Genomic DNA, 16,678 nt, shown 5'->3' with positions numbered 1-16,678 from the left:
TTGAGTACTCTAAACTAATTTTAAAAAAAATAGTTCTCTTTCAATCAGGTCCTTTAATTAGATATATCAAAATATACAATCAAATAGCATTCTCATGTCTCATCTTGCAAGAAAACCAGCTTAGTTTGTAGCCCACGGAAAAGGTCATAAATTGAAGGTTAGTTGGATACCAAGGAATTAGTCTGTCAACAACCAAGGTGCTGGCTGTAAAAAGAGTAAAATTATTTTGTATGCACTCAAATCTGGTGGAATCAGAAGCTCAATTAGACACCAGCAACACATGTAGCGCCAGTTTCACCCAATGTTTCTCATGACAGTAACTTCTCAGTACCACACAAGCATGAGGTGCTCTCTTTGCTAGATGCAAAAGCACAGCTGCAACCTCAGGGATTTAGCCAGCAACAACAAAAACATCATTTGTAGTTTAATAAATTTCAACAGCTGATTTAAATTGCAAAGAGGGGGAGAAAGGGGAAAATTCAGTCACCTGGACCTTTTAGGAGAAAACGACCGAGACCTTCTTGGTGAAAATGACCTGGACCTCCGAGGAGAAAAAGACCTGGACCTGGATAAAAGTTGAACATTATTTTTAAATTGTACAGGATATCTGGAAACTGAAAGCGTCACTCTCAAAGCAAAACTGGAATCAAAAATGTACCTCCTGCCACGGCTACGGCTGTGTGAACGGGTATACCTTCTCCCCCGTGAGCGTGAACGCGATCTTGTCCTGGACCTGGTTTACCAAAAGAAAGCAGTATTAACTTAAGCAATTTCATCATTAAATTCTTGGAATACCTCTGCTGGAGTCAAAACAAGATTGCTACAATATAGTATGTGTTCGTCAGTTTGAAGATAACTTGGGGCCCTATGTATTTGTTTTTAGATTATATCTACACAATGTAGATTAAGTAAAAAATGTTACATTGTTTTTTTTAGTATTTTTGCATTGTAAAAAACACTTTGTAAGTGGTACGTAAAGTAAACCTTGCAAGTTTGCAGGTCAGTCGACCCTCTCTTTGGACCAAGGTCTAGCAGATCTAGGCGATCTAGAAGTATCTATCAGACCATCGCAGCATCTAGATGTTCTTCAATCTAACGACGATCAAACTGACAGCCAAATGAGCCAAAGTGAGGCTTGATTGACGCAGGATGGTTTGTCTACGAGGGAATGAGGTCAATCTGGCGTTCCTCTAGAAAGGGGCCCAATTGAAAGCCAATTTACAGCATAACGGCGATCACCTTGTCTCATTCTCAAACTTTTTCTGCCCTCAAAAGAATCTTAAAGGTGAAGCTAGTTGTAGCAGGCTCTCGAGGGGATCTGGCCTCATGCCAATCACCGTATGCTCTAGGTGCATCAAAACTGTTGGATTTGCTAGATGCCTTAGCCTGATATCATGAGGCTCACGACATTCTGAATCGCGGTGACTGACTCAAACGAAGAAACCTGAAAGGTTTGGACCAGGTGGATCATTAATATTCAAAACATTCACAGTAAAACGCAAAAAAGTCAAGCAAAAAAATGCCACAAGGCCTGATTATCACTTTAAAATATAAAACAATAATAAAGTATTGCATTTCTTTATTCAGATTAAAATATTTCTTAATTATGCTTAAATTAAAATGCTTTTAAGCAATCTTAAGAAGTCACTGAAATTGGCAATTCATACCTGCTCCTTCTGCGTCGGCTATAGCGATGACAATCATATGCATAATGACCCTTTTCTCCACATTCATAACATCGATCATTTGGGTCAAAGGGTCGGCGTGCTGGTGGCCGCTCAAAGCGCGAACGCCGAGGCATTCCTGTTGATTGTTCCACTCGAACACGTGAGCCACAAATTACCCTTAAGTTAAAGAAATTAGCGTTTACATAAAGCCAAAAACAACCTAATGCAAAGCACAAGTTGAAATGTGTAAGTATAACAATACTACTGCTATGAAATGACAGGAACTTGAAGGCTTCAATAGCATACTCTGTCCCTCACTTTATGTTGAATACAACAAAATTCAAATTAGTTGGGTTCAATGCCTATTACAAAATACTGATAAATCAGGCTATTCCGATTCCTTTTTTCATCCCTGCACAGACTTTTCTGCAACAGAAAGGGCACCACCACTCTAAAGGCCAAATATAGAACATCGATGACTTACAGTGAAGCTCATAACATAACACGTTACTTGGCAATATTTACATAAGTAGACCTGCCTGATATGGAACAAATAGCAGGTAAAGCAGTTACTTGGAAACCATACTTCTCCCACCACCCTGAAGAATATAATTCAAAACCGTCAATTTGAATTGGGGAGGTAAAAGAGGGTGTGGCTGGGGAAGAGGAGACGACAAACAGTACCTACCTTCCTTGAGACTAGAGTGGAAAGAACAGTATCACAACTGAGACAGAGAATCAAAAACACAAAATTAAAACAAAAACAGCAGCAAATCAAGAGCACTTGTACAGTTAAAGGCACTACACCACTTAACTGAGCAGGGACCAACACAATAACTCCATCCATCCTAGTAAAAATTAAATGTTAACAGCTCGACCAGAGCTACATGTACAGCAAAAATAAGTTAAGTAACGGTTCACAAGTTAACAAAATGTGGAATCCCTTTATAGACACCATGTGTCAATTTTTTCTTTTAAAAGGAAGATTGTGTGGCAATGTAGTATTCAATGACTTTTTCAGTTATCCACCTTGGGTTTGAAGTTTAGGTGTATGAAAGGAAAACAAGCTGTGTGAGAGGGGTTGGGTGATAAGTTATAGACACCAATAAAGCTGTGACAGAAGCCAAAGAATTTCATGTTGATGAAAGGAAGTGAAATTACCACTGCAGATTAACGTTTAACTGTGCCTGATGCCAACACCTGTGCACTGGAGCAAATCCAAAATTCTTACTTGAAGAGAAATATTTTGGTGGCAGTTGCCACTTATTAGTAAAAATCATATTAGCTTTACTTCCTTTGGAAAAATGGGAAAGAGAAAAGCGAGACCAGAAAAGGCAAACATAGTCATGTATGTGCATGATATATCAAAATTTTATTTTTGAAACAGCAGTTCAGGACAGTGGGCAATTAGCTCAAGTCATGACTGTGGTCCTATGGAAAAGCTGGCACTATAGATCAGAACTATAACTTAAAATAAATTTAAATAGCCTATTAACGACAACGGACAGAATATACAGGACAGAAAGCAAGAAATACAATTTGTCCACTGGCAGAGTTAACAATTCACGATCCACAATGTCACAGAATTAATCTGTCCCAAATTGCAAACAAAAACTATCATTCCCTCCATAGCATATACTATTTATAACACTCATGTGGTCAATTTCTTTTAGTATGAATATATTTAGATTTAAATTAGAATTGCTGAGGGAACTCCAATACACTTCAAATTTGTCAAATGAATCTCCTCTTTCAAGCAACAACTAATTGATGCTTCAAAACTACCCAGACTATGATGCAGCATTAAACTTACATGATCTTAGCCATAGATCCTACTTATTTCATTGAGCAATAAATTCTCAACTCCATGTTTAATATAAAACAATTAAAATATCTTCTGAAAAGGATAGAAGAATTTGATAGTATGCCAAAGTGCCACTTTAAAATTCAAGTAGTCTTCAAACTTCTAGTTCCAACAAACATTCCAAACCATTGGCATTTAGTAAAGGAGCCGGGATAAGTGGACACAGGAAACTGAAAGCTCCAGAGGAATCACAAAGTACCTCGAAAATATTCAATTATGAAACTTTAGCTCAAACACAGCAGCAGATGCCTAGAATCAATTGTTCGCTGAGATAAACAAATAGGAATAAGAGTCATCTATTCCCACAGTACATGTTCAAAAATAGGCAGCCTGTTGTTGAAGGAAACGATGGACCAGGTATCTATAACAGTTCCCCGGGGTGACAAGGATGTTAGGGGATGTGTGGAGGACAAGCTGATTGAAGACTGAGCCACCAATGCAAAGTCACATAACCAGAGGAGGTATTTCAAAAATCTGCATTTCTTTAATTTTTAAGAAATTGAGCAAATTTTAAGGTGAAATTCAAAGAAAAAGTGTTAAAATGTGTGTTGCATAGGGTAATCTCATCACAGGATGTTTGAATTCACACTAATTTCCAGATACACAAGTTGGACCAAGGGTTTTCAGTGATCAGTTACTGTTCAAACAGTGCATCCTGTGTTGGGCTCTAACTATGTACAGTTGCCTTTGGGCTTGGTTTCTAATATTGTTTTCTGCTATTTAAAAATTTTTTTTTTTAGAGTACCCAATTGATTTTTTCAATTAAGGGGCAATTTAGCATTGCCAATCCACCTAGCCTGCACATCTTTTTGCAATTGTGGGGACGAAACCTACCCAAACACTGGGAGAATGTGCAAACTCCACATGGACAGTCACCTAGAGCTGGGATCGAAATTGGGACCTCAGTGCAGTGAAGCAGCAGTGCTAACCACTGCACCACCGTGCTGCTCCGTCTTCTGCTATTATGGACTGGAAAATGTCAGCCCTTATTCAAAGATGTAATTCTGCAGTATTTGTTTGCATAAAATTCAGCGAATATTTCCTGAAATGAATTGCAAGATTTTGTCTGGGGTTGATATCCATTTTCAGAGGACTCTGTAGCAAAGCTCAAGATTGGCATCGAGCCTAAAAGAGAATTTGATCAACAGTGTCAGTGATTCTGTTTTAAGAAAATTTTAAAGTTTTGTCTTTTGACCAGTTCTGGCTCACTGAATTATTTGTCCATTGTACTTCAAACTATGTGCAAAATAAATTTCTTTCACCATTATATCACTGAACAAATATAGAAACAGCCTGAATGTAAAGACTGATTTACGAATGAAACTCTCCAAAATTAATCCACAAATATACTCTAGCAAACAGGCTCACTGTAAAAACTGAGCTAGGATGAGTCATCAAGGATTCTTCCAAGATAATTCAGTTGTATAATACAGGTACCATGCTATTTACATTGCTTTTGTAAGCAATGTTACTTTAGCTGAGAAAATAAGAGGGCAGCACAATGGCGCAGTGGTTACTGCTGCTGCCTCATGGCACCAAGGATTGGGATCAATCCTAGCCCAGGTCACGGTCTGTGTGGAGTTTGCACATTCTCCCGTGTCTGCGTGGATCTCACTCTCACAACCCAAAAATGTGCAGTGTAGGCTAATTGGCCACGCTAAACTACCTCTTAATTGAAAAAAAAAATTGGTTACTCTAAATTTATTTTTAAAAAGCTGAGAAAATAAAATCCTCAACACAAAAATATAAGGGATTGGTTTCTCATAATAGTGCTAAAAGGGATCAAATAACGAATCTGCACCCTGGTTTATTCAATGCTAATTTTTCTTTTCTGTTGACTTCAATGAAAATCATAAGCAATCCAATAATAGGCTGTGATTCGCTATTGCTCATTCCATGCTGCTACTCATCACCTCCACTGTTACTTAAAAGGGTATGCTCATAGAATGTCGAATGTCTGGCGGCACGGTGGCAGTGGATAGCACTGCTGTTGAGGACCCGGGTTTTATCCCGGTTCACTGTCCGTGTGGAGTTTGCACATTCTCTCAGTATCTGCGTGGGTCTCACCCCCACAACCCAAGATGTGCAAGGTAGGTGGACTGGCCACGCTAAATTTCCCCCTAATTGGGAAAAAAATTGGCTACTCTAAATTTATATGTTTAAAAATGTTGAATGTCTGAAGGGGGTGCTTCAGCAAAACGTTTGGCAACCTCTCTCTGATTGACATCAATGCAGATTTATGGTTCAGATCGCCCACACTACAACTCACAGGATGGAGTTAAGTACTTCCTGGAAAATGGGACGATTACATAGAACAGCATAGATAGATGTTTAGCAGCAACTGTCTCCATTCCCCCTCACCACTGATGCCTGTTACAAAGGGAGAACCTGAAAATAATCTAAACATTAAAATCAAGAGAAGGCCCTTAACTGGCTAGAATTTAACTGAGAGCTAAGGCCTAAACAGGACCGAAGAACAGTTGTGCAAATATTCAGTTACTGGACCGGTATGCTGGAGGATGACATGACAACTGTGGAAATAATTTGTCATTTCCACAGTTGCCAGACCACACAAGTGTTTAATACAGGTTTGGTTACAGTAATGGCAGCTGTCATAGTTCTTTTATCCATACACTATTGTATTTACTGGTAATAAATAAAAATAAATGTATGGATACCAAGCACACCAATCACACACACACACACACATATATACAACAATTTTGTACATTTGTCATTCATCGACAACTGCCCATTATTTAAAGGGGAGCTAAATCCACTGGTAAAGTCAGTCCTTTCATTATTTATTCTCTCCATTTAAAGTACTGTGAATGATCCTCAGATGTTCTGTATTTCTCTGATCAGAGCACACAATGCCCACTATGTTTCTAAATAATGAAAGTTCCTACAGATTGACATTGATTTTATAGGCAAGGTTACACATGCGTTATTATTTCTATCACAATTTTTAAAGAGAGCAAACTCGGCCTTTAGGTACCTACACAATCCAAGCAACTGTGCTCTGACCAGAATTTTTAAAAACAGCTGAAAACATTCATGTTATGTAGTTAGAAAGAACAGCAAGTGATAATGAAAGCAGTGACTTTACCAATGGGGTATAGATCCCCTTTAAAGTTTACTTACTTGCCATCCAAACCACGAACAGCATCTTCAGCATCTCGAGGCTCCTCAAACTCCACAAAAGCAAAACCAGGGGGATTCCGTGCTATCCAGACTGTCCTCAGTGGTCCGTAGTAGCTGAATGCACGCTCTAGTTCCCCTTTACCGGCACCTGTTCCCAAGTTACCTACATAGACCTTGGTTTCTGTTGAGATGCACATCAGACATCATTAGAGTCTACAAAACAAAACACTAAATTAAACTACGTTAAATAAACAATACTTTACTATCTGTGAAAGCTATAGGGGCTCTCTGTGCTTTAGATACATACATACAAAATAAACCTTACTGCATTGTTTGGGTGAAGGGCAAAAGTCTTTGTGACAAGGTCAAATATGTGACAAGGTCAAATATCTTGTGAGAAACTAACAGAAATGTTAAGCATACAAAGACATCTGTTATAGGGTTCTATTCCACAAGCAGACTGACTTAACAAGTAGTGAAAAATATTACATTTACTAGTTTAAAAAACGCTCTGCCCCTGAACGGATAAATGACTTCTTATGGGGGTAGACGAGGTGCAGCATCATTGTGAATTGCCCATGTTCTAGATCAATACATTTCTGACAGCAAAGAACCTGCTCAAGAGATGCAGATGCAAAGGACATGTTTGGCAGGAGGCTCATTTGGAACCAGAATGCCACTGACAAAAGCAAAACATTATGGATGCTGGAAATCTTAAAAACAAAAATAGAAAATACTGGATATGCTCAACGGTTAAGCAGCATCTCTGCAGGGAAAAACAAAATTAATGTTCTAGGTCCACGATCATTGATTTGAAATGTCAACTCTAGTTCTCCCCAAAAACGCTGCCTAACCGTCAGTATTTCCAGTACATACTTTTGTTACGCCACTGACTCAATGTTGCACAGGAAAGAAAAATTCAAGGTGACAAAAGGATACCACTGTGGAATTGGTGCTGGCAACAGTATGGGTTGATTTAGAAAAGACTAAGTATTCTTGTGAAGCAAAGTGCATAAAATAGAAAAAGAGCACAGATTTTACAACAGCAAAGTATATCTCTTGCTTCATGAACTGAAGAATTGATAATCCAAGAGCAGGAGGCTACGAGTGAAAAGGTGGTCCAAGGTGGGAGAATTGTGAGGGAGGGTGAAGGAAAGTGACCACGGCCTGAGAGTTGAGGTAGGTTATGTTCCAAGTACCGGGAGGGCAGTGAGAAATATAGCCATAGGGTGTGTTGATATGGAAGCAATGCACCGGGTGAAACTTGTCCATATTAACCACATGATGGGGCAATTTGATCAGAAACTGTCAAAATAAATGGCTCAGCTGTTAGCACTTGCCTCTCAGTCAAGGCTGTGGGTTCAAGCGCTGCTCCAGGGTTTTAGCACATGATCCAGTTGGACATTTTGGTACAGTATTTAGGAAAGTGCTTGTTGGATATGCCAATTGAATGAGGTATTAAACTCAACACCTTCCAATAATTAGATAGCCAATACAAAGAAACTTTTGACATTACATATACTATTCCATTGTCTTGACTAACATTCTTCCCATAACCGTTACTAAAAGACATATTATAAAAACACAAAAAAAGCTGCTTTGGAGATGCAACGGGAGCATTGGGAGTTGAAAAATGAAAGTCGCCAAAGTCCCAGAAGGCCATAGGCTGCTTTCCTCTTTTGAGAGAGCCGACTGGTGGTGATTTAACCTGAGGGTCACTACACCTCAGGCAAGGTTGAGAAGGTGGAAGCCTTCATGGATAACCTCAGCCGGTATGGGAATTGAACCAGTGTTGCTGTTGCTCCACATCACGAACCAGTAGTCCAGTCAACTGAGCTAACCGACCCCTATTGGGAGTTAAAACGTAGAATGTTTGAAGTTCGTTACGCTGATGGACAATATCTATATAATGAGGCAGCAACTGCACTTAGAAACTAATAGTCATAGCTTTCTGAAGTAAGGGAATACAATATGCTTGGGAAAATACTGATATTTATCCACATACAGAGAGTAGGAGCAAAATTAATATAGCATATGGGCTGAGTGAAACATGGGAAAAAAAAGCCACCGCTAAGAACCGTCTTAACTAATTGCATTCAACTGCTAATTCTTCAAATCCGCATTTAAACACAGCAACCGAGGCTAACTTAATGCCCATTTATCATCATACTGCTAGAAAATGCAGTCTGAATTGTGATATATTGAATAAATTCAAAGGTTTTTTGATAGTTGTGAATACAAATTGGTTAAATAAAAGTATTATTTTGGTAAATTAATTATTTCTAAATAAAAATTTAGAGTATCCATTTTTTTTTCTATAAATTTAGATTACCCAATTATTTTTTCCAATTAAGGGGCAATTTAGCGTGGCCAATCCACCTACTCTGCACATTTTTGGGTTGTGGGGGCGAAACCCACGCAGACACGGGGAGAATGTACAAACTCCACACAGGCAGTGACCCAGAGCCGGGATCGAACCTAAGACCTCAGCGCCGTGAGGCGGTTGTGCTAACCACTAGGCCACCGTGCTGCCCTTTTGAAGGGGCAATTTAACGTGGTCAATTCATATACTCTGCACATTTTTGGGTTGTGGGGGCAGCACATAGCACAGTGGTTAGCACTGCAGTCTCACAGCGCTGAGGTCTCAGTTTCGATCCCAGCTCTGGGTCACTGTCCGTGTGGAGTTTGCACATTCTCCGTGTTTGCGTGGGTTTCGCCCCCACAACCCAATGATGTGCAGGGTAGGTGGATTGAACACGCCAAATTGCCCCTTAATTGGAAAAAATGAAATGAATTGAGCCCTTGAAACCTTCTCATGGACACACGATGAGAGGCCCTGTTGAACCACTTTTCCTATTGGATTTTAATTCCTAAAAATATATAATCAATGCTAAGTATCAATTAATTCTTTAAATATATGCCAGTGGACATCCGGTGACGGCGGGCGGGAGGCAGCCACACATTGGAGGGCTCCCGTTCGGGAACGGCATTTTCAGGGTTTCACCCCCGGTCCCAGGAGCAACGGAGATGGCAAAAGCAGGGAGAAGGCACAGTAAAGGGAAATGTCGAAGTAAAAAAATTGGCCCGGTGAGGGTGGCGGTATTGAGCGCAGTGGCGGAGGTGCGGGAGCAAGGTGAGGCGCTGAAGGAAGTGGAAGAGACATTACTGCAGCACAGTGGTAGAGATCAACAAGGGTCTGCGAGCTCGCAGAGGCCTGTACCAAAGGAGAGTGAGCCGTCAAGAGTAGTGACTCTGTGTTTTCGTAGGTACAGTGTGAAGGAGAAGGTCCTGTGCTGGGCAAAGCAAAAGCAGGTGGTGCAGTGGGCTGGAGCTGGTACACGCAAATATCAGGACTTTACGGTGGAGCTGGCAAGAAGGTGGGCTGCCTTCAGCCAGGTGAAGAAGACACTGTACATCAGTAAGGTGCAGTGCGGCATAGTATACCCAGCTAAGTTGAGGGTGACCTACAAATCCAAGGACTTTTATTTTGAGACGGCAGAAGCAGCGTAGGAGTTTGCAAAGGTGGAAGGATTGTGGCTGAATTGAGAAATGGTCATGTACCGATGTAGCCTCATGTAACTGTATTTTTTCACTGCGTGCTGGTGTGTGAGATAAATGAGCCAACGTTGTATATATTTGGACAAGGGAAGAGATGGGACTTTCACTTGCAATGATGTTTCTTTGGGGCTTGGGCATGTATGCGGGGTTTGTGTGCTAAAGGGGATTTCTTGGTTTTCCTGGGACCGGGCAAGGGGGAGAGAGTCCGGGGTGTGTGTGTGTGCGCTCCATGCTGGCCGGTTTCAGCCAGTCAGTGAACGGGAGTGAAGTGGGGGGGGGGGGGGGGGGGGGGGGGGGGGCCCTGCGGCCATTGGAGCCTGGCAGAACAGGTTCCGATGAGTCTAGCTGGGATGGAAAATTGGGGGGGGGGGGGGGAAGGATCAGAGGTTGGGGGGGAGAAGTTTTATAAGAGGAAGTGGTGGGGAGGAGTTGGGAAGGGGGCGGGGGTTTACAATTCATGAGTGTCATTTACAGTACTCTTTCAGGGATTGGATGGTATTGAATGTTAGGGGGAAGGGGTGTGGTCTCTATATGTAAATGGTGACCATAGGTGATTCCTGATTCCCGTTTCTTTTTTTCTCCCTTTGTTTTTCCCACCGTGGGATGATTTGTTTTATTTGATGCTGATATTGTTAGGTGGGCCGTTGTTTAGGGTGGTGGGAGGATGGGATCGTTGTTGTTGATAAGGGGATTGACTTTGTATTTGTTACCGTTTACTGCTTGTTGGTGGGGTGTAAATTCTGAAGAAAATGTGAAAATGGAGAATAAAAATATTTTACAAAAAAAAAATATATGCCAGTGCCCATCTATCAGATTTGAATCTAGATTTACAACCCACTGTAGCCAGCTCACCCCTCATACATGCACATTCTGCTTTGGACAACTTCAGACCCTAGTTTCTGACATAATTAAAACTCAAAAAATCAATATAAAATTGTATCACATTAACTTCACTCTTCCCCTGACCCTACCTTATTGACCAAAGTTAAATCTAAGAACAGCTTGTTCCCTAGTTCATTCCCTCAGATGGTGATCTCTAAAACTATCTTGGTGAACATGTCCTCCACACTAAACTGAAAATTTGGTTCGCCTATTCCATGAGAAAGATTTTTTTTAAAATTGTCTCTACACAACTCCCAATTCTCTCTCTTCCCCCCCCCCCCCCCCAGTTAAGGGACAATTTAGCACGGCCAATTTACCTACCCTGCACATCTTTTTGGGTTGTGGAGATAAGACCCAGGCAGACATGGGGTTTCTCTGCTCTACATCCTCAACATTTCTCATTGCTTTGCAATTACCAGTTTCTGAATCCTCCAACTGTTCCTTAATTAATTTAAACTCAGGGCAGCACGGTGGGTTAGCCCTGCTGCCTCACGGCGCTGAGGTCCCAGGTTCAATCCCAGCTGGTCACTGTCCGTGTGGAGTTTGCACATTCTCCCAGTGTTTGCAATGGTTTCGCCCCCACAACCCAAAAGATGTGCAGGCTCGATGGATTGGCCAGGCTAAATTGCCTCTTAATTGGAAAAAATGAATTGGGTACTCTAAATTTATATTAAAATATAAAATAAAAATTAATTTAAACTCCTTTGTACAAACTTGATTTGACAGGACATTGATCTCAGATCAACTTAAGTAGAGCTCATCCCAACAAAACTGCCTGTTTCCCCAATACTGGAGCCAGTGCCCAGCCTCCCACACCATTATCTCAGTCAAATATTTTTTATATTGAAACAAAAGTTGCTGGGGCAAGCTCAGCAGGTCAGGTAGCACCTGTGGAGAGAAGCATAGTTAATGTTTCAGATCAGAACTGGAGGTAGATATGTTAAAGAGTTTTTAAGTGAGTAGGAAGCACAAAAGGCAAGCTCTGTGATAGGGTGAAGGCAAGGGAATATAAATAACAAAAGATTTAATTCCCCCCCATAAATTTAGAGTACCCAATTCATTTTTCCAATTAAGGGGCAATTTAGCATGCCAATCCACCTACATTTTTCGGTTGTGGAGGCGAAATCACTCAAACACGAGGAGAATGTGGAAACTCCACTCCAGAATTGTACCTGGCACCATGGCACCGTGAGGCAGTAGTACTAATCACTGTGCCATCGGCTGCCCTAACAATAGATTTAATAATGCAACAGCCCAATAAACCAAAGGTTGTGTCCAAATGAGCCATGAACGACTAAATAAAAAACACCTTAATGCAACATGATGGGATAAAAAACGAAACAAGATCAAATACAGCAAAATTAGAACCAAAAAACACAATGATGGTAGATGTTGAACTTGATGTCAAGCCCAGGGGGCTATAGAATACAGATTTGAAAATAAGGTGCTGTCCTTTGAGCTTGCATTATAGCAGACCATGGACAGAAAGGTCAACATGGGAGTAAGGAGAATTAAAATGATGTTGACCTTTCAGTCCTTGGCCTGCTACAGCACACGGTTGACTCGGCACTCTACAGCTTTCTGGACTCTGCATCAAGTTCAACTATCTTAACCTTTTATGTTTGTTTTTGTTGTGTTTATTTTGTTTCTTTCTTTAACTCTTCTTACATCCAGATGTTTAGTTATTCATGGCTCATTTGGACACAACCTTTGGTTTCTTTAGTATAATCATTACTCTTTGGCTGCTGCATCATGAAATCTTTGCTATTTAATTGTCCCTGCCCTTCATCTATCACAGTGCATGCCAATTGTTCATCCTTCCTCCTCCCACAGTTTTAATAACTATTAGATTGCTATCTTTCTTCAGTTCTGATGAGGGGTTACTCGACCTGAAATGCTAACTTTGTCTCTCCACAGATACTGCCTGATGAGATTAATCCATCAGTTTTTGTTATTTCAGATATGCAGCACCTGCAGCATTTTACAAAACTCTAATTTGTTTGCCCAATTGCCAACTTGCACGTTTCAGGTTTCAATTAATTGCAAAGTTCTGCATTTTAATTTTCACCCTCACTCCTCAGCAGAGCCTCATTCCTAGCTATTGGTTCCAACATGGGCATCAACAATCAGATCCTCCCATTTCCACTTCAAGTTCTTTTTTAAAACCTTAAACGATTGTCCTTAACCTTGGCACCAGGGGCAGCATGGTGGCGCAGTGGTTAGCACTGCTGTTGCACAGCGCCAAGGTCCCTGGTTCGATCCCGGCCCTGGGTCACTGTCCGTGTGAAGTTTGTATATTCTCCCAGTGTTTGCGTGGGTTTCGCCCCCACAACCCAAAGATGTGCAGTGCAGGTGGATTGGCAACGCTAAATTGCCCCTTAATTGGAAAAAATGAATTGGGTACTCTAAATTTTTTTTAAAACCTTGGCACTAGGCAGGCAATACATCCTCAAACTCCTGGTCGCAGCTTTGGAGAACAGAATCGGTTAAACAAAGTTTTTTCCATCTATGATATATTCCTTTTCACTCTCCCACTTCATCAACTTCCTGTACCACAGTGCTGTGGTCAGCTTGCTCATCCACACTGCAAACTTTGCCCTCATGCACACAGGCAGCAAGAACTTCTTAATTGTTGGATAAAGGCAAAGACCTTTAGATGTATTTCGTATATTAAAGACTTTAATACAAGCTCCAAAACTAAGCTGCATATTGAAAGATATGCACGCTGAATTGTCAAGTTCAACAAATCATTACTGGCAATGACAGCCTCTTGCAAATGAGCAAGTCTTCATAACGGACAAACCAGGGACTGAAATTTTTGTACACAGGTTCCCTGGACTACCTGCCCGTTAGTCACGCATTTACAACAGAATAGTAGGAAACTGGCCAAGGACCAGTATATTCACTTCTAGCCAGTCACCAAAAGCCACAAACTACAGGTGTATAGATATTTCCATCCAGACATTTCAACTACCTTCGGCTTGGTGCCTTTCTGAACAAATTATCATAGAATTTACAGTGAAGGAGGCCATTCGGCCCATCGAGTCTGCACCGGCTCCTGGAAAGAGCACCCTACCCAAGGTCAACACCTCCACCCTATCCCCATAACCCAGTAACCCCACCCAACACTAAGAGCAATTTTGGACACGAAGGGCAATTTATCATGGCCAATCCACATACCCTGCACATCTTTGGACTGTGGGAGGAAACCGGGGCACCCGGAGGAAACCCACGCACACACGGGGAGGATGTGCAGACTCCTCACAGACAGTGACCCAAGCCGGAGTCGAACCTGGGACCCTGGAGCTGTGAAGCAATTGTGCTATCCACAATGCTACCGTGCTGCCCCCTGCCAGTAATGCAGACAAAATTGGAATTTAAGTAAGATAGATCAAATAAAATACCTGTTATGGCATGTGGCTGTTTTCTGAGCACACAAAGTTTCCACCTTTAACCTCAATCCCCACTATTCTGTATTAAAAACCTCTTCGTTCAAACACAATTTGCCAAACAGAAAACATATTCCACACATTACAAAACAAAAAACAAGCTAAACAATATTTCTCAACAAGATTTTAATATAAGCTAGGATTCAATTTTGGGTCCAGCAGGAAAGAGAATTAGAACCACATTACTGAATTGGTTGTTGGCCTGTAAAGGTAGCTAGTGTACATTCTAGATGTAGAGTAGTCCATTTTGACAATCTGATTTCACATTTGTATAATCAGGGAAGGAATGGTTCACTGCGACCAATCTGACTAGAATTCCCACCCATGCACACCATTCAAACTAGTTGCATAACATCTAGTGCATCTCCTCTAGCTTTTCTTTACTACAAAGTAAATCTCCTCCAGCTTTTCTTGACTACGTGTCTAGTGTTTACTTCTTTACTGCAATACAACCAAGGTCAGGAACGTGATAGATTTTAAGAAATAGTTTAATATCACAGCTAATTTACAAGATACAAATAGAGTGATTCAATTTAGAACACAAGGCGAGGATCAGATGGCCAACTCCAATATACAGAGCCATTTGAAACTACCATCATAAAAATAGGTTCTTGGAATAGTATGCATGCATGCTAACTTTGGCAAAACCATTTTAAAAAATTTATGTTCATCCAAAAAAATGTTTTCAATCTTCCCTGATGTATGCAAGAAGCATAAATACCTATGAAACCTTCGGAAATCTCCCATTTTGTAAACTGTATACAAACACCTCTGCTACAAAAGTGACAATCCGTCTGAAAAGTCTACTCAAATTGTCCAATAAATCACCCTGGTTCATCACATGAAAAGCCAATAAGCTTTCTAGTAAAGTTGAGAAATTTCAATAGTGTTCATAGTCAAAAATACTTGAAGATGAACAACTTTTTGAAAAAAAAACCTAATTGCCAGAGCCAGTTTCAGGTTAAAATGCTATCAGAATTCTTCAACGGTGTCAAGTCTTACCAATAGTATTATTTCTCTAGTCAACGATGGACTCATTGCTCAAATTAGTGGTTCCATAACATTGAAACTTTAATGTCTTGCAATATTATTGACCAATTTGTCATCCAAGTATGGATTTCAATATATTTACTCTTATTTTAATAATTATATTTCAAATGTCTTTATTCAATTTGGCTATGTAGAAAAGTAGCAATCTGATCAAGCATGTAAATGCAAAGTCAAGTTATATTTTGACCACTGCAAAGTATTTGTCATGTCACATAAAATGCTTAAAATTAAAGCCCACATCATTAGCTGTGGAGCTGTAGAGGGACAGCTGCATTAAATGGACACTTCTTGATTAATTAATGGTTTACTCCATGAATGAATTGGAACAACTTGTTTCTATACAAATAAATATGACCTGCACACAAGAGGGAATATCAAGACTAGCTGGCAAACTGTGAGGAAAGATAAACAAACAGTACAAGACAGGTAGGTAATTGATAGATGTGTGACAACTGTAGTCAAATAAAATATGCAGTAATTTTGAAAATAGAGGATACTGACTGTAAAACAGTCAGAGCAAGTTTTCAAGAATAAAATAGCATCTCAGAAAGTTAAGGAAATTCATAGATTTTAAAGCAGAACATAAGCTGTCATTGGCTTAAGAATGTCAGAGCCATCAGATGTAAAAATATTTGTTGAGGATGTTTACACAGAAATCTAATAAGAATGGCAAAAAATTAAGGGTTTACGTGGATTAATGCAAATATACTTTTGCTGCATCTGAAATGAGGGGTCCCATGTTCAGGATTAGTAAAAGAACTAGCATTTATATAGTGTCTTTCATAACCTCAAATGTCCTGAAGCACTTCACAGACAATGAAGTACAACAATGACTGCACTTCAGAAATAATGTAGGAAGCATTGCGTCCATGTGTGCACAGCAGAGTCCCACAGATAGCAATAAGAGAATAATCAGATTTCTTGAGATACTGGTTCAAGGATATTCTCCAGGGCACCAGAAAAAAAAACACACTTTTCTTCAATATAATCACATGGGGCATTTTACACCCACCCAAGGGCAAACAGATCCAGTTTAACATACCATCTGAAAGACGGGTCACCAC

General features: G+C 40.4%; 1 protein-coding gene across 8 annotated transcripts in view; it reads right to left on the bottom strand.

Annotated features, from left to right (window-relative positions):
- The window catches only part of LOC119970167 (serine/arginine-rich splicing factor 7-like), a 96,716-nt gene that overhangs the window by 11,838 nt on the left and 68,200 nt on the right, over positions 1–16,678 (bottom strand). For 4 of the 8 annotated variants that reach the window (XM_038804365.1, XM_038804385.1, XM_038804374.1 and 1 more), the window contains 3 exons: positions 1,668–1,844; positions 659–733; positions 488–565 (listed from right to left, as the gene is read on the bottom strand). In XM_038804365.1, the coding sequence (XP_038660293.1) occupies positions 488–565; positions 659–733; positions 1,668–1,844 (330 nt within the window). Of the gene's footprint in view, positions 1–487; positions 566–658; positions 734–1,667; positions 1,845–6,675; positions 6,889–16,678 lie in introns of all 8 variants that reach the window. The other 4 variants (XM_038804356.1, XM_038804349.1, XM_038804338.1 and 1 more) reach the window with 3 other exon arrangements.

The sequence above is a fragment of the Scyliorhinus canicula genome, chromosome 1, assembly GCF_902713615.1.
Source record: "Scyliorhinus canicula chromosome 1, sScyCan1.1, whole genome shotgun sequence".
NCBI lineage: Eukaryota > Metazoa > Chordata > Chondrichthyes > Carcharhiniformes > Scyliorhinidae > Scyliorhinus > Scyliorhinus canicula.
The sequence above is the reverse complement of the archived record's forward strand: the minus strand, read 5'-3'. Positions and strand labels throughout refer to the sequence as shown.